Here is a 23017-nt window from a genome sequence, read left to right as displayed (position 1 = left end):
TATACTTACAGTAAAGGTATTTGCCATTTGCCTGAGACTGGGAATGGCAGTGCCCTGAGTTAATTAAATCAAGTCTTCTGTGGTTGTTAGAGGATTTCATGTTTGAATTATGCAAATATCAAAATCTCTTCATTATAGAAGATTTCAAAATGAGAATGCTCTGCATAAGGCCAAGGCAGCTCAAACACCACCTTGTTGCCAAAGCTTCATGTGGTTTGACTGAAGCCTAACAAAGGGTTATGATTTGGTTTCACAGCACTTTGTTCACACTGTGACAGTCTAGAGGACATCATCTGCCTGTCAGCAAACAAACATCCAGTCATTTTAAAACTTCACTTCAGTCTGATAAGGTTAGACCAATTCTCTCTTGGAAGAAAGCATTCACAACACAGGCTTTTAAGTACCAGACACTGGGCACAAGGAGACTCACAACTGAGTAGGTCATGGATTAGTACATCCAAGGCATAGACTGAGCTGGGACACTAGGGAAGTAGAAAATAAATGAACACTTTATGGTGGGTCTTGGATCCAGGATGCAGACAAATTGAGTCGAGTGCACATCAAACAGGGATTGCAGCACATCAAACTTCGTGTACCCTTGGTCTTTTGGTGAACGTTTCCTACTCTTCTCAGGACACAAAGCAACTTGTATGGGAAGCAGCTCATAGGCAGAGAACCATTTGTGTGTGTATTTCAGCTGGAAATAGATCTCTTCCTATCCTGACTTCTGAAAACTTGAGCTATTTGCCTGCCAGGTAGCGTCACTGGAGAGAGTCTGCTGCACCTTCACTGGCTCCAGCACTCTCCCACCGCAGGGGTTCATGCAGTCACATAGTGCTCATAAAATGACATATATAAGCCAGTTCACCTCAATAGTCAACTGTTTCTGCTAGTATAAAAAACACCCACACTGCACGCACCGTCCCCAGTCAGAGGAAACAACCTCATTGCTGGGTCAGCCATAAAAAAAACTGACACAATGCCATAAATCAAAGAGCAATAAACTCCAATCCTTCCTAGAGGCAGCTTCTAAGTTTTCATACCATACTCATCATAATGGTATCCGAGGGCCTTTAAGCCCTGAGCTTCAATTGCTTTGTGAAACATCTGACTATAGTCAGATAGAAATGGTCTAGTTTAAGAAACCTGAATGTGTAGCTTAGGTTTTCAATACAAACAATGCAATTGCATAGGGCTGGGTTATTCACATTGGTGAGCCATTACCTTTTTTTAAAAAAAAAAAAAGTCTGTATTCAGGCATCTAAAGATGCAGGCAGATAATTCTGAAAATTCTATTAGACACCATCTGCATTTTTAGGTACCTAAATACCTTTGAAAATCTGGCACCATGAGACAACTCCTTTGTTTAACTGCTCACCAATGCAAGTAAAAGCGGCTCATAATCTAACCCACAGTAATTATGACCAAATAAGAATTCTATTAGCTATACAAATAGGAGTTAAGCACCAACTCCCCGGCTTTCAATAGAATCTGGGTACCTAAATGCCCTTTGTGTTTCTGAAAAATCTGCCCTAAATCTATTTTAGAGGTCTCATTGGACAAAAATCAAGAAAATAAAGCTGTGTTGTGAAAAAGTCTAAAGACCATTTGATGCTATTTCAGAGTCTTAAGCCTAATCTAATCAATTCAGCTGGGCAACTGCACTTGCCCTTGACTTCTATTTATCCTTGACAAACCACCAAGGATTTGGTTCTTATTTGACACATTAGAAGCCACAGTCAACCTGCTTTGATACATGAACAATGTAGCCTAGTACTAAGCTAGCATTATGTGGTTTGGACCCATTCACAGAATGGGGCAAAGGAAGAATTTTATAAACAGTCTCACTATTTTAATTATCTAAGATTAAGATTTTTCAATAGTAATTAGTAATTTTTGGTGCTTCTACTGTATTCAGTATGGGTTCTGATATTCTGCTCATTACCATGGTATCTGAGCACCTCAATTCTTACATGCCCAACTTCAGATATTTTAAGAGTTCGGTTTTCAGAGGAACATTTTCTGAAAGTTAGGCCCTTCAAAAGGTGTCTCAATTGGGCATCCAAGAATTGAAGCATTTTTTAAAAAAAAAAATGCGTCACTAGAGCTGGGTGGAAAAATGTTGTTTTGGTCCTGCAAAAATATTTGATGACCGTGAATTTTGTTTTCTCTATTTTTTTTCCCCCAAAAGGTTGTTTGTTTGTTTTTTTTATTTTGGCCCAAATTTTTCTGGTTTCAGTTTTTGGTGGGAGGAGGGAGGGGGACAAAAAATCTAGAATTAATTGAGAAAAAAAAAAACACACATTACCCATGGAAGATTCCATTTTGACAAAAACATGCCTTAAACAAAACAAACAAACAAACAACCACAACCACTATTTCAAATTACAAATAAATAATAATTGAAAAGTGCCAACCAGCTTTTCACTTTTGAAAATGTTTACCCATGTTTGTATACCATCCAATGTCTTTAGCTGAGCTCCGGTGTAGAATTTGACCAATAACACAATGCTAATAACAAAGGAATTATATCCACCATTTAATAGAGGTGAGAGGAAAGGCTGTGTATTGAGGATGCAAAATATGATACAAGTATTTATCTTTTATGGATGATCATTTAAAACCCTCAGAAAAAGTTAGTTGGACTCTTGTTGAACATATATATTTAGACACACTAGTACTTGCTAGAGATTAGATGGTTTACATTTTTATGGGTTTTTTAGGCTTTCCACGCTATAATTTAAAGCTGAAATAAGCAGAATCCAGTGTAATTTTTTCCCTGTTGTACAGCAAGCAGTTTACCAACTATTGCAGATACTGTCACTTTTAATTGGCCTCTCAAGTGATTGAAGGTTTTACTTTTAGCATAATTAGACTGCTTTTCCTACACTGGGAATGGAAAAGTGGAACCCAGAAAACAAGATTAGATAGATTAGAGTCTAAAGGAGGCCAAAGGTCACCGAAGTGTTAAAGGGGTTATTACATTTTCATTAAAACATGCAAAATGTAATTACACTGCAATAGAGTGCTTAAAGTTGTTTCAAGTGAAAAGTTCAGGGTATTAAAAGTAATGTAGCCCAAAAAATATTTAGCCAGAAAGCTAGAGTCATCACTAATTTACATCCTCTGCCATCCCAACAAAGTGGCGTCAGCTCAAAATGTGATGATGGTGAAACTATTTTTGTCTTTATGTGCATACACTAATAGGGCTCATAAGAATTTGGATGTTGTTCTAAAACAGTATGATCTAGGAATTATTTTGGGGCAATTCTCTGACAATTCTAATTCCACAGGAGATCAGACCAGATAATCACAATGGTCCCTTCTAGCCGTGGAATCTGTGAATTTCTAAAGAATGCTTTATCCTCCGTTCATTTCACCGGTCCTCGGTTTAGTGAGAATCCAGACACAATTGCCCTCCAATTGATACACAAAAGGAAACAGCAGTTACAGCAGAAGAAAGAGTACATGTTGAGGACACCTATATCAGCCTGACCTTTTCTCCCACCCAGACAAACAGCTCTAGGATATGCCCACCTCTTCCCCTCCATGCTGTAACACTAACATCACAAGGAAGCCCTCAGTTGCACTACAGAGATTTCTTTAGTGCTCTGGCTCTCTCCCAATCCAAAGCCCCTCAGAATGCCAGCAGCATTAAGAATACTCTTAGCACTGGCCTTAAAACCTCAGCCTCTTATTCCCCACTCTTACATAGGAGAAAAAAAAAATAGCAACAAGGCGGTCTCATTACCCTCCTCTCCATCTCCCTTTAGCTGAGAGGTCAGTGCGCCTGCTGGTACCCAGAACTTTTCCCTCAGTATGTTCTTTAACAGAGAGGAGGAAAGAAAGAGCCCACCCAACATCCATCTCTGAAGCTTACCCCTGCTCAAGTGTTGTGGGTAGACAGAAATCTTCCAATCTTGTGTCACTCTCTCCAAAGATAGCTCCTGAGAGCAAGGAAAAAAGGCCTCAAGGACTTCTTCCAAGGAGCTGGTAGCTTAGGGTCAATCTGGGGGTGTGTGTGGAGCTGAGGAAGGTTAATAATAAAACACAGTGCCTCCAGTAATAACCTAGCGCACTCAGATTAAGTAAGACAACCTCTAGAATTTTGGAATACCATTCTCTTCCTAGGGACAATATACCATGATCCCAGGCATTAGTATTCCCTTCTGGCAATATTTTCTCGCTGTCACCCCCCGAGCCAGGCTCCAAGTCATGTATAGATTGTTCACATCTCTCTCCCAGTTTCAATAGATAAGACTCATTTGTGGCAAGTTCACAGATGATTTATTAAAGTCTTCACCTGTGAAAATTAAGTGCATTATCTATTCTTCTATTGTTTTGAATTCCGATTATACCACATTTCACAAAATTAAATCTTTTGTTTTCTAGCTGATGTCAAGACCATTATCTTTAAACAATAATTGCTAGTCTGTGAATTTTAATGAAAGAGCTCTAATATCAGAGAATTTATGAGTCATTTGGAGCTTTCAATTTGATCGTACATAACTCCTTGACTTCCTAAAGGCAGCTATTAGAATCTCAGCACTAAATGCACAGCAACAACCAGCAGGCTAAAGCTTATATTCTTCTTCTTCCATTATGACAAGTGGATTCCTAGACTTGCAGTCTTACTGGGCAGCTAATACCATTGCAGAACTAGTCAGGAGAAATTTCAAAACAATGATCTCCACTGCAGACCACCAGTTTAGATTTCAATATGTAACTGTGCCACAGCCCCCTCCTTCTAGACAAAAACAGTTCTAACATGTCCCTTCAGACTTTCCTCAAGGGTAACCCAAGCAATTTACACTGCTAGGCTTCATCTGCATGGTTACCAAGAGGGAAAGAGATAATCTTTCTGATCCTTTAAATCAGACGCAAGAGTAACATATCATCAAGGTCAACTGACTATTAGACTAAACCTGCCTGCTGATAGTTTCTTACTTGTATAAATAACCATTTACAAAGGAAGGAGGAACTGAGAAAAAGCATAGATTTAGCATTATTTCTGAACGTGAAATCCATGGGCCAACTTTTTCGCTCCCCCCAAAGTTGGGTTTTAGAATGCTCTCTCTGGCCCCATGTTTGACACTTTTCGCTCACCCCTTTTTTATTATTAAAGCCATTCTCATTCACATTGTCCATATGAATTTTTAAAGGAGGTGAGTGTTAATTTTATGAATGATTATTATTACACAATATTTATTCGGAATTTCACACACACTGTATTCTTCCTCCCACACAAAATGTGCACTTGTTGGTTATAAAAGGAAAGATTACTAATTACTAATCTTTAGTAATCTAAAAATTAATCTCCCAAAATCATGCTGTATGTAGTAGCATGAAACAGTTTACAGGCTGCCACATGAACGCTGAGACATCTCAGACAAGATACATTTCTTAACATCCCAACAATCATCTCCCAGGCACATCTGCTTGGCTCCATATTGGGAATAAAATTCCCTTCTGGTGCTGTCCTAGGACGCTTTATTCTACCTTTTCTAGAGTTTTAAGAGGCAATTTCTGCACAGATCTTTCAGTCACCATCCCCACTCTAATCTCCAACCGAAAACTGTCATTGCACTGCGACCCCCTTCTGACAACAAAAATTACTACATGACCTCACACCACAGGGGTCCCCATGAAGGCGAGTTGCTTGACCTTGGGCTTCAGCCCCACATGGTGGGGCTCAGGCTTCGGCAAGGCCGGCATTAGACTCGCCGGGGCCAAAGGCAGAAAGCCCAAGCCCAAGCCCCGTGGGGACGAAACCCTTGGGCTTTGGCTTCGGCCCCTCATGGTGGGGCTCGGGCTTCAGTTTACTGCCCTGAGCCCCATTACAGTGGTGCTAGAACTGGGAAAGGGGGGAGGAACATGGTCCTCCCACTTTTTGAAAGTGGACGGGACAGGCCAGTACACTTTTTGCCCGGCTGGACCCCACTCCCTTTCCTCCTCTCCCCCTCCTCCCAACCAAGGCCCCATCCTCCAGCCAGGCCAGCTTGGAGGCCGGACAGGGAGCCGCATGGACCCTCCATCTGCCTGCGGTGTGTGGGGGCTGAGAGCAGTGCCCAGCCCATATCCCCGCCCAGGGCAGGTGGAGTTCTAGGGTCCACAACTCCATGCCGGCTCTGTCCCTGACCTGCCTCTAGTTGTGGGGTGGGGCGGGGGGGAGGAAGAGAGGAGGGCCCTCAAAGCCACAGCCAAGCCATAATAAGAGCCATGCAGGCAGCTGTGGGGAGTCATGGACCCTCCCTCTGCCCTGGGCAGGGAGTCCGGGGGGCAGGGACACTGGCAGGGGTCTGCTCTAATGCCAGCCCTGGCAACCCCGTTAAAACAAACTTGCGACCCATTTGGGGTTCCGACTAACAGTAAGAGGTATTTGCATTCCAGATTTCCAGTGTGTTGCTATGGGTGGCTATAGTTTCCCCCTGTATGGTTAAGATTCCAAAGTTTGTTCCCATTTGTGTGTTATTACCACAGATCTACCTTTCTCTCTCCTAAACACTATATTATTAAATTCCCATTTGTTGAGGTTTGTGCAATAAAATTATTACATCTAGCACCGTAACAAAAGGAGGCTCATATAAAAAGGTGTAATCGTCCCTTTTGGCTAGTGGTGTGCCCAGTACTGCGCTGCTGGAAATGCTCCTTTGTGTTGTTGTTGAGGTTTTTTTTTTAAAAAAAGGCTTTGACTACTCCTGGCCAGTAAACACATCCAGATCAGTATATTTAGCAGCACTGTGAATATGTCAACCCCGATTCTCCCACCCACTGCCAACCCAAATTCAACCCTGGGAAACAACATTCTATCCAGCAAAAGTTCATGCTGTAGTTTTGTTTGGAGATGTTAAATCACTTCCCATCATTAACGTGGAGCTCTGATGATACAGAATGGATGATACATTCCAACCCAGAGGTAGCTGTATTTCAGTGGAGGGTGATTGATGGTTCCTTTAATATTTTATCTAAAGACTTTCACCTAAAATGACCACAGTGTCTCAGGAACTGTTTAGGAGTCAACCACCCTCCAATGAGATGCAGCTACCTCTGGGTGAAATCCAGTATTGTGTGACAGAACATGGCAATACTACAGAACTATTTGGGACAGAAGTGAAGGAACCATATTCATCTGAACACATAGGGGAGTTTTCGATAATCAGAATGCAATTACCCAGATTTGGGCAGGGCACCAGGGTTAACACCCCCTACTCTTGTGGAATGAATGAAGGCATTTTTAGCGATAACAAGCAGGCAAGACATTTGCTTTTATGTCTTATTCAAAAGACAGCATCAATACAGTGAGTCAATGCCACAGCAAAGTGGATGCCACCAGCACAACTTCCTGGATTATCCAGGTGTTCCCTTAAATTCTCCAGCCAAACACTCATCCAGCTGCCCCTGCTAAATTTATGAGATATCTGACAATATCTAAGCACCAGGTGTTACTGATACATATAGTTTATTGACTTGTGTAATCATAGCCCTCTCCAAAGAAGGCCCCATCAGGAAATATATGGTTAAGGGGAACTATATAACAAGCACACATGAAAATAACCACCAATCTACAACATATTCATCTTTAAGCACATGTCCAATAAAGTCTAAGGGGACTATAACCTAATCAACCAAGTTGTTCTTTCAGTTTTTGTTCTGTCTCCAAGCTGAACCTTTTGCTGTAAGGAAAAGAAGCAGACAATTTCCAGCCCATGAGGAAATGTCTAATTATTCTGTAACAGAAGTCCTACCATTGTCAAGTTTTGCAGCACCTGAGTCATCTCTAGATGACAACCACATATTTTTAGCAGAGTACTTGAAGTAATCGGTTCTCCTGAAAATCCATTTGCCAAGTGCCTTACAAAATATATTTCCTTGGTGATCTTTTGAAAGGCGATTTCTATACACAGTATCTTTATTTTGAGCTACACATTAATCTGCCAACACTAGATGGTTCATAAACGGGGGGGGGGAGGGGAGGAAATCAGGTGCCCTTTTCCAGTTTTGGGGGGCATTTTTTAATTTCCGATTTAAAGAAAAGTGCTAGCATTGGTCACTGTAGTTATATTTAGCTTTAATTGACTGTTTAGGTCAGCTCACACGCCTGTTTGTTTAAAACTGGCATTGTGTAGAATTAAAAGATTAACGACTGCCAAGCTAATGAGTCGTGAACATGGGCCGCAGTATGTTTTGTGATTATTTTAATTAACACAGTGGGGCTAGGCATCTGTGTGTCCCCACTGAGTATTGAGTTTTACAGTAGGTATCAAAGAGGCAGTGTTTTTCAGGGGATAGGACACTGGTGTGATATTCAAGAGACTTGTGTTCAATTAATTCCTGGCTCTGCCACTGATTTGGGTGACGTTTGGGAAGTTGCCTCTGCTCTCAGTGCCTGTTTCTTCTCCCACCCCTTCCCCTGTCTTGTGTATATGGATTGTGAGCTCTTTGGGGAAGGGACTGTCTCTTCCTATACAGCACAATCTTGGTGCTGCTGGAATACAAATAAGATCAAAGTGAACTCTATCTTGTGGCGGAACACTAAATCTGGTACATTGTAAAGTGCTGAGTAGAGAGACCTCTCCATATTTGAAGAGGACAGGACAAGGAGTAATGGTCTCAAGTTGCAGTGGGGGAGGTTTAGGTTGGATATTAGGAAAAACTTTTTCACTAGGAGGGTGGTGAAACACTGGAATGCGTTACCTAGGGAGGTGGTAGAATCTCCTTCCTTAGAAGTTTTTAAGGTCAGGCTTGACAAAGCCCTGGCTGGGATGATTTAATTGGGGATTGGTCCTGCTTTGAGCAGGGGGTTGGACTAGATGACCTCCTGAGGTCCCTTCCAACCCTGATATTCTATGATTCTATTTGTGTAAGCACTATGCCAAATTAACCCTAAAAACGCCACCAAATTGTAACTGCTTTTAATAGAGAAGCTACACAAAGCTTGTATGAAAAGTTCCTATTCCTGCTTATTTGACACTACGGTTCTTCTGCCAAAGCGGGAGACAGCCGAGCTGTCAGCCTGCCAGGGGCACTGTACCCTGTGCATACAGCAGACCTGGCTGTGTTGAGTTGGGAGAGGGGCAGGGTAAACACAGATCCTTTTACAGTCAGGGAGGGAGAGCTGCAGCCCCTACTCCAGCCAAACAACTGGGAGCAGCAGCTACCGAGGGTATGTCTACACTGCAATTAGACACCGGCTGATCGGCTATGCCAGCTGACTTGGGCTCACGGGGTTCAGTCTGCAGGACTGTTCAAATGCAGTGTAGATGTCCAGGCATGGGTTGAAGCTGGGGCTCTGTGACCCTCTTACCTGACAGGATCCTAGAGCTCAGGCTCCAGGTGGAACCTGAATATCTACACTGTAATTAAACAGCCCCTTAGCCTGAACCCGGCATGCCTGAGTCAGATACCTGCTGCTGGCCCACGTCAACTAACTGCAGTGTAGACATACTCTGAGAAGCTACATAGCTGATTCATGCTTCAAACAGGGGATACAGATTTCTCAGCAGCTGGCCCATCACTTCGATACTCCTTTCCACAGTAGATAAGAGGTTAGGATGACCACAGATCTCAACGTTTTCAGGACAAAGACAGACAGAGTGTATACTGACAAGTGTACAATAAATGGTCTTTTATCACCATTTTAGCTTTTGGCAGAAAGGCCAGGAGCTGAACAAGCTAGATCCCCACCTTCAGGGTCAATCCCACCTGATCACAGAAGGACTGAGTATTGTGGGGAAGCTTGCACTGCTGTTGCCCAGGTTTATCCTCCATTTATCCAAGTTCTACCAGTCCAGCACTTTTCCTGGGCACAGGTCTGAAAATGTAACACTTCACTAACTTCTGCTGCTGTAGATGAAGCAAGAAGTTTAAACAGAAAATACTGCACAAGCGTGAATCATACAATATTACACTGACAAAATGACAATAGATAGATTTGCCTTACTGCTCATAACACCAGCCTGAGATAACAGCCCCAATATACATTTTATCACAGAATATCAGGGTTGGAAGGGAGCTCAGGAGGGCATCTAGTCCAACCCCCCACCCAAAGCAGGACCAATCCCTAACTTTTTTCCCCAGATCCCTAAATGGCCCCCTTAAGGATTAAACTCACAACCCTGGGGTTAGCAAGTCAATGCTCAAACCACTGAGCTATCCCTCCCCCATAGAATGATGTTTGCAATGAACAAGGAAGCACAGTCAATTATGAGTCATTTAAGCAAATCCCACACCATATCAAACCAAATTCTACTTGCTTTACTCACACAAGCAGTCCCATTGCAGGGAATGCAGTTTCCCATACAACTAAGAAGAGCAGGTTCAGTTTCCAAGTGATAAACACACACTGAGGCAAGGACAAGAAAAGTTGCTTGCAAAAACCCCTAAAGTGTGTCTATCTGAAGTGCAAGACACTTAAATTTGAGCTGTGTAAGCAATGAGGTACAACAGCACTTATATCCACTGTAACATATGAAAGGAACAGCACTGTGCTACTTAGAAGGGCATTACACTTAACAGTTACAAGTCAATCTCCCAATAAACTGGGGCAACTTTGCACAGCTCCACTGGTGTAGAGCTACCGTAAATCTGGCTTGCCCAGATATCGAAGGATTTCACCAGCACTATGGGTCCAGCATTGCTGTTGTGGTTCCCACACCTCTCCCCTCCAGGCTGCCAGCATAGTTCTTGGGTCTGGAGGAAGAGGAGTGTGGCCAGATATCTCTGCACCCCAGCAAATTTCCAAATGCCTGAGCAGCCCCTTTGGATCTTAGAGTAAATTAAAGCAGTCTGAAGAACTGGGGTTCAGACTAGCCCAGCTAGGGACTAGACCAGCACCACAAGAACTGGGGAAGTGGTTTAAATACACCTTTATACCATCTATTCCCCCCGCCACCACCACCACCACCCCCAAGAGCTGCATCAAGTGTTCCTCAGTCACAGTCCAGAATCTGGTCCATTACATTAGTATATTATAGACTATCAGACTGGAAATCAGATGAGCATCTTGACAATATGAACCAAATTTCTGCTCTCCGTTATGCTAACAGAAGAATTTGGTTCTGTACATATTTCAGTAGCATCTACCTTTGTATTCTCCCTCAAACACATGCTCTCTCTACACTATGACTGTCCATTCCCATCTGCATCTTGATTACTTCCCGTAAACTATCTACTGAATTCTGAAATGATGCAGGAAATATTTTCTCACTGTCAACTTTCCCAATTTGTTTTCATTATTCCCAAACATGGCACAATAATAAGGCACTAAAAAACAAAACAAAAAAAAACCAAACAAACAAACCATCAGTTTCTACTTCTGTGTTTTTCTACTTACGTTCTTCTCATCTTTGGTAGATTTATGAATTTCTGTTTTGTAGAAGTTATCACTTAACAACTGGAGGAAGAAAATGCTAGATTGTTTTTATTGCTGTTAGATGCTCAAAGACATCTTGCTATACGCCGTCATTTACATTTCACATTTAATGTGAAATATGTTGGAAATAAGCAAATATCTGTTTTAATTTGACCCATCTGTTAAATGAAATACAAAGAGGGCTGCTAAATCAACATATTTAAATTAAGCAATTTGTAAACAATTTATATGTTTGTTTCTTCTTGGTTAAAATTGCCTTCAAGCATAATTCTTATGAAATCCGCATATTAAATTGCATTGTATTATTCTTATGGATGCAGGCCATGATTTTTTCCTCTTCAGTTCATTAATTTATTTCCTAACCCAAGTTAATTAGTGAGACTCATATTTTTAAGAGCCATTTGAAATACATTGTAAAAATCGTTTCAGGAAATTCATGAAAGCATTTTCCCACACTGTCAGCATGCTGGTCGCACACAGAAAATGTTAGATATCAGTGGCAAATTCCTTTAATATTAAGCACCAGACAATTGCTTTCAGTTAGCTTTTAGCATTGGTCCTGACCCACTTCCAACTGGGCAGTCAAAGGAAAATGAAGAAGTGGAGATATGGGCTGTGAGGCTGGCAAACCAGGTGCCAGCTCTTACCAAGGCTTTAGGCCTTGGCCAAGCACTGACAAATTCATTGCTGGAACAGTGTCTGTTTCAGCTGTGTATCAGCATGGTTAAGATGGGCATTGAGCTTATAACCATGGGTTTAGTGTTTAGACTTTACGAAATGCTTGTAAATTGCTGCATGCATTAATCTCAGTAATATCTGTATCACCTGCTATAAGGCAATATTTAAGTTTTTGCTTCATAACTGTAAAAAAAGTATTTGCTATGAAACCGTGAGCCCTGTCAGGAGGGATTGTCTCCTGTTCATCAAGGCTACCAAAACTAAAGGGGCCATTGTGGGATATTACAATACAAAGACTTTGTTAATTGCCCCTTCACAACCACAAAGAGGCTATATACAAAAGAGCTCATTTTGAATTCTGAAAGAAGGAACTAAAAATAGCTAAGAAGGAAGTTTTTCATCTCTCTTTTGCTGTTGAGACCCTCAGAGGGCTAGAGTTATGAAACAGAAACAGAGATCCCCAGGGTCGACCTGGGTTAGCCCTAAAAGACATTCAGTGCTGACAGATTACTACAACCTGGTCATCTTTTGGCACTATACACTAATTCATTTGTGTGTATATATATTTGCCTACTTTAACCTGGAATAAAGTTCTCATTTCTTTTCTTAATCCTTAGCTAGTGTACTATAGGATTGGCTAAATGTGTTGTCTTCGGTGTGAGATTAGAGGTAAAATTTGACATGGGGGTGAGTGACTGGTCTCTTGGGACTGGCAGCAACCTGAATATTGTGTGACCTTTGGTGTACACCAATGAACCATTGCTAAGTCCAGCTTGCCTTGATGGCAAGATAGACTGGAGTGTCCAATGGGATTGTTTGCGATTCCATAGTAAGGTTGTTATGGCGCTTTAGAAGGACACACTTGTTACTGAGTTGGTGAAATCTAATAATAGAACATACCACCCATTTGAGGCGTCTGCCCTGCCTTCTTGACAGTCTGCCCTGAGGTTGGCACTCAAGGTTGTAAGCCACTCCAGACAGAGTGACAGGAGATAAATGGGAAGAAAAAGCACAGTAGTTTCCCCTCTGCACCCACGTAGAGTGCATTGCAGGATTGGGGCCTTAAGCTGGATTTGAATGTAGATGTGGACAATTTGTGAGGGGAGCAAGTTACACAGATATCTGAAAGGTCCCACTGTAGCAAAGACCTTAAACAGCAAAACAGTCTCTCTCCCTTGCTCTGTGCAAAGTGCATTAGTCATTGCCTTCCATCCCAGAAGGCAATTCAGATACAGTGCCACTGAAATGTAAATCATCATATTTATACAGTGCCTTTCATTCCAAATGATCTCAAAATGGTTTGCAGTATCATTAGAGAACCACAGTAACCAGAGTGTTTCTTCTCAAAAAATGCACTTTAGACACAAGGACCAGACAAGTGTTTTGACAAAGTAAAGCGTATGACCTGAACCTTCAGTTCTCACCTTTGAATCCTGCAGAACACTTTATGCATGTATTTGGCCACATCTGTTATCCAGCACTTTTAATCTGGTTACTGAGACATAATTACAGGAGTAAGGTTAGATCTTGTCCACATGGTATCTTTTAACTGGGTCCGCAATTCTGACCCAGACATAATGCAGAAGAGGCCAGAGAAAGACCAGGTCTCTTTTCACTATAGCTAGAATTCCTGGTTCAGGAATCCATTTCTTTCCCCCTATTCCATAGGCCTCTAGAAAAGGTTTGGTGGGTTGCAGATAATAGTAAGAATATGACTAGCTAGGAGAATATGGGACAGTTAGCGTTAATCTCTGCAAGGTTTTCTAAGTGGAAGAGCCTATTTGTGTCAACCCCTTCCCTGAGGTATCGAAGTGCCAAAAAGCTGCACTGAAATCCTATTTTGTCTATGCATTCATCCACTAGCTTGTTCATTTACCGTAGCCACTACTGTATTAAGCAAGCCAGCAAAACAAGGATTTGCTGTAATTCAAGCAAGACATGATTAAGAGCACCTCTAAGACCCTCAACTGGAGGTGGAGGCTACATGGATCACAGCCTGGAAAGATTCCGGGTTGGTGAAATGACAACTTGATTAGTTTTAGTCTGACAAATGTGGTGAGAGAGATCAGAATCAGACATAATTCCAAGGTTATGGGCCTTCAAATAAGACCAGAGGAAAAAACAAACAAACATGGGCAAGAGCAACCTGTGAGACCAAATGAACTCTCCAGCCCAGTTTCAATCAATCATTCAACTTAAATATAGCAACAATTGACATAGTTCAGCACAGGACACTTGCTAGGTAACATTCTGAATAGGACATGGATCAGAACTGGCTGAGATTTAGATCTTGTGAGACAACAAATTTTTGCAACTGCCACATAGTCAGGAATTTAAGGGAAAAAATGCCAGCAGGAACAGTTTGACACCAAGTCACTATCTCTTTGCCCTGCCTACCAGACTAACACTGTATGCCACAGTGAGGCCAGCTTCATTTGTCCACAGGGAAAGAAACACAGAGTGTAACCAGGCAGCATAAATAACAAAGTAAACTGGATTTTACTTAGTGACCTCCCTCCCCATTGCTTTAACATGGTAGAATGTTAATAAGACACAGCTCAGGTAATCAGATTTTTTAAAATATATTTTTTAAAATTTAAAGGGTCCCTTTAAAAAAATGGCGGGGGGGGGGGGTGACTGGAATGAAACTAAAAAAACCCAGCCTTCGCCTTTGTGTAGAAAGCCAGAGGATGCAGATGGTATGAGAACAGTTCCTCTGGGCGCGGCCCTCAGCTGTGCCATTTGAGAGACGCTATTCATTTTCAGTCCCACATTCCACACCACTTTAATTGTTAAAAAGTTATTGTCATCAAGAATGAAGAACCACAAAAGTGAGGAGAGAGAGAGAATTATTTAGTTGTATGAATAATTTTCTTAAATTCCAGGGCCTCCCTCATTTTGGACCTGCATCCCATACTGCAACACATGGGCCTAAGCAGGGTGAACGAGATACCTCTAAGTTTCTTCCCAACCCCTACAAATAAAACATGCCCTTACCTAGGAAGATGATGGTCTGTTTCCTGGAGTTCTTGCCCTCCATACTCTGATTTTTCCTTAGATACTGCTCCTGGTGACTTTGTACCCCTTGAACCATCACAGTCCCTTTCTTGAGGATCATCAGAGTTTTCATCATGCTGCGGCACATGAAGGCCACTGATGTCAGCACCAAAATGTACACAATGAAGGCGCTGAAGATGCTGGACTGGAAGACAATCCACTTGGAAGAAAGATTTGTACATATAGTGACATTGCTCATCAGGTTAGGCCAGTGGTATCTGGAGGTAGGCGTGATGCAGGGAGTCACTCCTCGGTGACCCTGGACAACTTCTAGGGGGTATTCAGTGCCCATTGCAAAGAGCAGGGGAAGGGCCACCAGGATGGAGATGACCCAGACAAAGGCAATGAGTATCTTGGCCTTATGGGGTCCAGAGGCAGCCTTGAACTTGAAAGGGTGGCAGATAGCAATGTACCTCTCGAAGCTGAGGGTGGCCACGTGAAGTATGGTGGCATAGCTGCAGGCCTCGAAGACAAAGCAGTACAGCTTGCAGGCCACGTTGCCGTTTGGGGTAGAGAAGGGGATCCAGATAATGCTGAAGAACTCCACAGGCATACCCAGCAGGATGACTAGCAGGTCCGAACAGGCCAAGCTCACCATATGGTCAGTGACCTCCTTCTGCAGATAGCCTTTCCTCTGCAGCACTTTGGTGGTCTGGATAGTGATACTGTTGCCCACGATCCCTGCAACAAAGATAAAGATGTAGACGAAGGCAAGAGTGATCTTGATCCACAGCGCAACCTCGAACTCTGGGACATGACTGTGATCAATCACATGAGAGCAATTTGCCTGGCCACTTTGCTGAGCCATGACCAAGTCCACAGAAAAACAAGGAAGAAGACTCTGCTTACCAACTCCCTCCAATATTCTAAGTAAAGAAGTAAATAGATCCCGCTTCCTCCCTTCACAGTCACAAGCTTGTACAAACAGGCTGCAGTGAAAGGGACTCTACAAGGCACACCTGACCTGAATCAAAGCTGGTTTGTTAGTTACAGAGAGTGCGTCCATAATTCAGCACAGGCGTGGTGGGAAGGAGATAGGGTAGTTCTCAGCATACGTTCCCCTTTTCTTATGATGGATGAAACAAATTTCTTTTCATTGTTCCTTCTCTCTTCTCTGCTGAAATCAGTTCTGTTTTCTCAGACACTCCAGGCAATGAACTGCAGAGCTGTACCTCTTCCATTCACTGCTGCTATCTACTGCTTTGCAGCACACCTTGCACCCAAGCTTTCACTGCCGCAAACTTGGGGATGAGATAAGAGTTTGTGCAGCTGCTCTCGTTTAACATTAACTGGCTGAGGCAGAGACAGGATATGGTCACTGACCAGCAGTCAGGTGGGTAGGGGAAAAAGTGCAATAGCTTTTCAAAACAAACAGCCTCCACTTCCTGAAATCAGATACCTACCGTTGTAAGAGGCCTTTACCCTGAACCTGCCAGCCAGTAGACAAATAAAGGTGGGGTTGGTGTGGAAGGCAGATACTGGAGAGAGATGATTCATTCAGTAGCTTTCCTTTGAGCAGGATTCAGGCTTTTGCTCTATGCTGACTTTAACCTCCTTTGTTGCTCTGTTTTTATACTACCTTTAATCAGCACATTCCTCATGCATGGTTGTGATGCAGCAGAGCAAAATAAAGTGGGCCTAAGCCTTGCTTCAGATATAATTTGATTGACTTCAAGGGGGCTGGCTTGATTTATGCTAGCTGAGAAGCCAGTCCAATATTTTGATTGCAGCCCTATATGGACAAATAGGTTTCTTAATGTAAATAAATTATTGTTGATGAGCTGATGGACATATAAAATACATATTTAGAATGTAAAGGGTATTCTAACAAGTTTTAAAGTAAGTCAGACTCTGAGCATAAACAGATTAAAAGTATCTCTTTACTTTTCCATTTTTCCCCTGCTAGATAAAAATAATACAGATAGCAATCCTAATCACGCTCATTCCTTCCAATAATCATGACTGGCAGGGATTAGACTGTATTTCCCTCTTCCCTGCCTCATTCCAGAGGGACTGAATTTAATACTCTCTTTAGTTTTAGTTTCACACCAGGACACTAAAGGCTCCTGAAGTAATCCCTGGGCCCATTGATTTAGGGGGGTTGTATGGGTTAGGAGAACTTCACAGTACAATGCAAGTTGTTTTTCCCCAAATGGCAGAATAACTTTAGCAGCTGTAATCATGCTAGGTCCTGTATGATGAGCTGTTCTAATACTAAATCCAAGAAAAGTGGGTTCAAACAGTAATTTTTATTAACTAGAAAAGTTCAGGTCACATTTTATCTCAAGATAAGAGGAGCATTAGAAAAATATTATTAAGCAGCCTCCTCATATTCAGTGGTTATCTCTACACCTAGGCAGCCCAAGTACATAATGAACAAAGAATGCCAATAACTGGATAATCAGCACCTGTTTCAATGGATTATTTATGCAGTTCTGTTTCAGAGAAACCACCTCAAACCTTGCAGAACTTCAAGCCCTGTAGCCCCAGTCATCTTTCCTTATGCTTGATAATTCAAATTTGTTCTGCTCAGACAAGCTTTCTATTATTACCCAATTTCTTTCACTTAATTTTACTTTATAAAAGTGTGAACAAAGATTACATATGCATGACTGAATCATGGAATTGAAGCTAATTAAAATTTGCTGCTTGCTATCAAAGGGAAGAAAGGGGGGGGTCCAATAGGATTAGATCTCCCCCTTTTTCCACACCAATTATAAAATGCATATGCAATTTTGCAGCTTTCAATATTATCTTTAGAATATACACAATGTTTATTAATTCCCTTTATTAGAGTTGTAGTACCACAGGGGGAATAAGAGTGGAAAGAGAATATTTCAGTGCCCATAAACTGAGATCATAAAAAAGAAGGTACATAGGAACTGCCATATCAGATCAGAATGATTGTCCATCTAGTCCAGGATCCTCTCAGGAAGGTCTGAAATATCCATCGTGGGTAATTATGCAATAATATACCTATATGGGAAGATTCTTCCTAACCACAGATAGTTAATGGTTGACTGCAGTATGAAGGTTGAAGGCTCTCATATATTTTATCCTAATTAGTGTAACACTAGATTATATTATTATTATTCACATGAATGTCTAATCTTTTGGAGGATCTTATTAAGCTCTTTGCCTTACAAATATCTTGTGGCAATGAGTTCCACCGGTCAATTTTTTATTGTATTCCAAATTTTCTATTATTTTAAAATTAATTTCCATGGATGGACCCTTGCTCTTGTATAAGAAGAAATGGTTCTTTACAGCACCCAGTTGATCTATGGGTTGGTCACCAAGAGTTCACCAACTCTTGCAATTTTATTATAACTCTTATGCTTTTGGGGTAGGGGAGTTGGGGTTTTTTTTTACCTGTCTAATGAAAACATGATGAAAGGCTGAAACTCATGAATCTTCCCTTACACAAAATGGCCACAATTTTCTGTTACTGTCAATGGGACTGAGGCCAGCAAGATGGTCACCATTTCCTTACAGTCTATCTGCAAAGGGAAGTGAGGCTGCCCTTAATAAAGAAATTGTCTGCCACCTCCCACTGTTTTCAATAAGGTTGACTTTTCAATCTGAAATTATAACGCATGCTTTGGCAAATGAATAGAGGGGAGTTACAAAGTCAAAAGACAGACTACAAATATTTGATTTTTTTTGGTCATGATTTTTTTGGGCTAATCTGATTATTTTTGAGGGTCTTACTCATGATTTTTGATGTCTTGAGTTTGATCATACTGGGGGCCAGTCATCAGTGTTGTGGAGAAGCCCACATATGTAAGATAGCACACAGCAGTGCTGGCAGGCTGCAGTCAGCACTTTATCAACCAGACAATGACGGTAATGCAAAAAAGCTCAAAAAAAAATATTAAGTGCAGGCAAGGTAGATGCAGATCTGACATTCTACCTGCAGCCTGCTCTCTCCATTGGCCAGGTAACATTAACTCCTGCAATGTTCAGAGGTGACACATGGGGAAGGTGCAGGGAAAGAAAGACAGAGTCCCAGTTCCCCCCGCCCCCCCCAGGCAATGTGGGGCAGGGACAGAGTGGTAGCCCCAGGCTGGGAGCTGGAGGAGGTGTGTCACTGGGCAGGGAAGACACATGGGGTGGTCACATGTCCTCCCCTTTAGATTCTGCCTCCCCCCACTATGGGGAGGCACAAGTCATCTATCATGGATTTGTTTGATAAGATACTACGAGTAATGGGCGGGGCGGGGGCATACAAATACATAGATAGGTAATACAGATTATTGTGGCTGGAGTAATGCTTATGTAAATAGTTCTTCTATGGTTAGCTTTCTGCTTTAATCTCTGTGTGACTCTGTGTGCAAGTCTACACTGCAAAATTAAGTCGACCTAGGTTACATCAATGTACCACCACCCCAATAATTACATCGCTTTTGCAAATCCACACTATGCTCCTCGTATTGGTGGTGCACTCTTCACCAGGAGCGTGTGCACCAATTTAACAGTCAGTGTGGGGCATTGTGGGACAACTCCTAAAAGGCAGCAACAGTTGATGTAAGCAATGCAATGTCCACGCTGACACTGCATCGACCTAACTACATCAAGGCTACACCTCTTGCAGAGGTGAAATTATCAAGTTGGTGTAGTGGGTGTGATAGGTTCCCCCCAGGGTGCTACCTGGAACCGGGGTACCACTGAGTCCACCTGACCCACCAGCCTGGGCTCCCTTTACACTGTACTGCTATGACCAGCCTGCCACGCCCTCTCCCAGGCTCCAGTCTGCACCTTCACCAGCACACATACGGGTAGGGACACATCCAGCTGAAGAAACATACAGATGCTGTGATCAGCTCTGTGTGGAAAGGCTTCAGCTAAGGAACTTCCCAGCCACTTAGACACTCACCCCACTCTGGAGTGTAAACCCAAAATTATACCCTCTTGCACCGCACAGGAAACTGAACAGCATAAGCTCATGAAATTCGCCTCCTCCCTCAATGTGAAGAGGAATATACAACAGCTTTCTGCCCCAAGTTATAACTCCCACACACTGGGTTGTGATAAAGCAAAAACACATTTATTAATTACAAAAGATAGATTTTAAGTGATTATAAGGAATAGCAACCAGATCAAAACAGATTACCTAGCAAATAAACAAAACACAATCTAAGCTTAATATACTAAAGAGATTGAATATGAGTAGCATCTTCTCACCCTAAATGATGATTTAAGCAGGTTGCAGAGATTCTAAAGGGGCCAGCTGACCTTGCTTGCAGCTTAAAAACCCCAGGTATTCCTCTCACAGGCTAGAAACCCCTCTAGCCTGGGTCTAGCACTTCCCCCCAGTTCACTCCTTGTTCCTCATGTGTTTCCAAGAGTCTCCTTTGGGCGGGGAGTCAGTGAAGAACCTCAGTGATGTCACTCCCCTGCCTTAAATAGCTATTGCATATGGCGGGAACCCTTTGTCTCCAAGCTTCCCACACCTTTTAGTGGAAAAACACTTGTGTTCCAAGATGGAGTCCAGTACCAGGTGATCTGGTCACATGCCCCTGTAGTATTATAGCAGCCGTGACTTGAAGGCTGTTTGTAGCATCCTCAGGAAGGCTCCCCAGTGGGAGATTAACTTCTTCGAAGGCCTATTGTTTTCTGTAATGGCCCTTCCCAGCCAGCCATCTAGACTGATTGAATTCTGCCTAGTGGACATTCCCCAGGTGTAAGCACATTTGTAATAGATGCACAGACAATATTCCTAACTTCAGATACCAAAATGCTACATGCATACAAAGAGGATAATCATATTCAGTAGATCATAACCTTTTTAATGATATCTCACATGACCTATCTTGTATAAAATACATCATAGTTATGCATATCAATCATATCATAACAATATCTCTATGAAGAATATGGGATTTGGTGTCACAGTGGGTGAGTTACATCAATGGGAGCTACATTCGAGTGTAGACATTTAATGAGTTATGGCAACATAAACTACTTGATGTCAACCTAACTGTCGTGTAGAGCAGGGCGTAGTTCTGGAGAAAGTTGAGTGACTGATAGTTCGGGTAAGCAAAGTCTTCTCTCCCACATAACAGGTATTGCACAGGTAGTTGCAGTGCAACCTTTCCCCCATGCTGCCTTGGCAACGCATCTAAGAGGTGCAAGGACAGAGCAGTTTCCATGCCATTCAGTTCTTGGCCAATCTGCTGTCTTGTTAAGGGGCCATCCTACAAAGTGTTCACAGGATCAGACCTCTCAGTGTGGTAGCTGGTAAAAATTGTAAATGGGAACTGATCTAGGAACAACAAACTCATCTGACAGATGCCATCACATTTTATGTAAATTATTTGTAGATTATCCTCTTTCAGTGTGCAGGGATACCATATAGTTACTGACTCATAAGTACATTTTTTCCCAGCTGTGTAATTCCAGGCACACTGATTGGTTATGGGTGCCCAATTTGCATAATAATTATATGGTTATTTCTCAATTACCATACACTATGCTAATCACTGTGTTCTGAATAGCTGACAGCCATTATTAGATTTGCAATCTCTCTGTAGAATTTTTCTCAATAGCCATGTTGTGAATATGCAAATCTGCCCTAAATGACTCTAATAACTCTGCTATGATTGGTTCCCATGTTCAAGGTGCTTGGCAGAAACACCTCATCTCCTCACTTCGTCTGGCTGAAAAACTCCAAAACTTGAATGAAAGCTCAAAAGCAAAGAAAGCGAGGGTGTGAAAGTCTTTTTGTTTATTTAAGTTAGAAATATTTCTGACCCATGTCCCTCTCCCACCACATGTTTTCTCTCCACATCACAGCAGGCCTCTTGTCCTCCAGTATAATTGTCATGCATTTGTCTCTCGTTTGTTTGCAGAGGCAGAATCTCAGCCTTCCCCAGTTCACCTCTGAAACAGAAGGTAAACAAATTGATACTAGAGTTAATCTGAAGGCAAGTCATAGGCCATGTCTACATTAAGAGGACTATAGCATAGTGTAGATGCAGCCTACACTGAAGGAAGGAGTTTTTTTGTCACTGTAGGAACAGCACCTCACTGAGCAATGATAGCTAGGTTGACAGAAACATTCTTCCATTGACCTAACTGCATCTACACTGGGGGGGTTAGACTGGCTTTCCTTAACTACAGCACTCAAGTGCGTGGATTTTTTATACCCATCAGCACTAGTTATGTTGACCTAAGTTTTAAGTGTAGACCAGGTCTTAGTGGCTTGTCTAGGCAGGAAATGGGGGTGTGGTATTAGGGACTATGCCTTTAAGGGCTAAGGCTCCCAGAAAGATTCTGGATGGGGTGCTATAAAGCTCTTGTTGTTATGCACAGCCAGTTGGAGCCAGACACAGAATAAACTAAATCTCTCCTGCAAATAACTTGAGCGCTGAGTAATTACTGCCTACATGGCACCAGGAGTAAAAAGAAATTAAGAGCATACTCTGAGTGGAAAAATTGAGCAGTTAAAAGCTCCAACAAAGCTGAAACTCTCAGGACACGTGGAAGACAATTGGAGAAAGTTCAAACAGCACTTCACTCTGTATCTGCAAACCAGGGGTGCCAGAAAAAGGAAGACATTCAGAAAGAAGTTTATTATTGACAGTGTCTGGTTCTGAAGCATTTGTTGTGTTTAAATAGTTATCAGTTAATTCAGGCAGGGGATGGACCTGTAGTACAGAAATGTGAGGTGTATTGAAAAATGAGACATATAATTTTTAATCGCAGGGTACCACAGGAAGGTGAAACTATAGTACAGCATGTGACTGATCTGGGGGTGAAAAAAAAAATCTTGCAATGGGGGGGGGGCGGTAACTCTGTCCCTGATAAGAGACTAGCTCATGACCAGATTCTAGAACAAAACAAACAAATTTAGAGGGAGACTACTGGAAGACATAGAATTAACCCTTAGCAAAGCATTTATAATTTGTC

General features: G+C 42.1%; 1 protein-coding gene across 1 annotated transcript in view; it reads right to left on the bottom strand.

The window, feature by feature from the left end:
* The window catches only part of GPR39 (G protein-coupled receptor 39), a 122572-nt gene extending 106174 nt beyond the window's left edge, over positions 1-16398 (bottom strand). Inside the window, exon 1 of the mRNA XM_084643961.1 lies at positions 15047-16398. Coding sequence (XP_084500087.1) covers positions 15047-15914 — 868 coding nt within the window. The 5' untranslated portion in view covers positions 15915-16398. The remainder of the gene's footprint in view (positions 1-15046) is intronic.
* Between the last annotated feature and the right edge of the window lie 6619 nt (positions 16399-23017).

Source organism: Lepidochelys olivacea, assembly GCF_965140295.1.
Source record: "Lepidochelys olivacea isolate rLepOli2 genome assembly, chromosome: 11".
Classification (NCBI taxonomy): Eukaryota; Metazoa; Chordata; order Testudines; family Cheloniidae; genus Lepidochelys; species Lepidochelys olivacea.
This window is presented reverse-complemented; position numbering and strand designations above follow the sequence as displayed.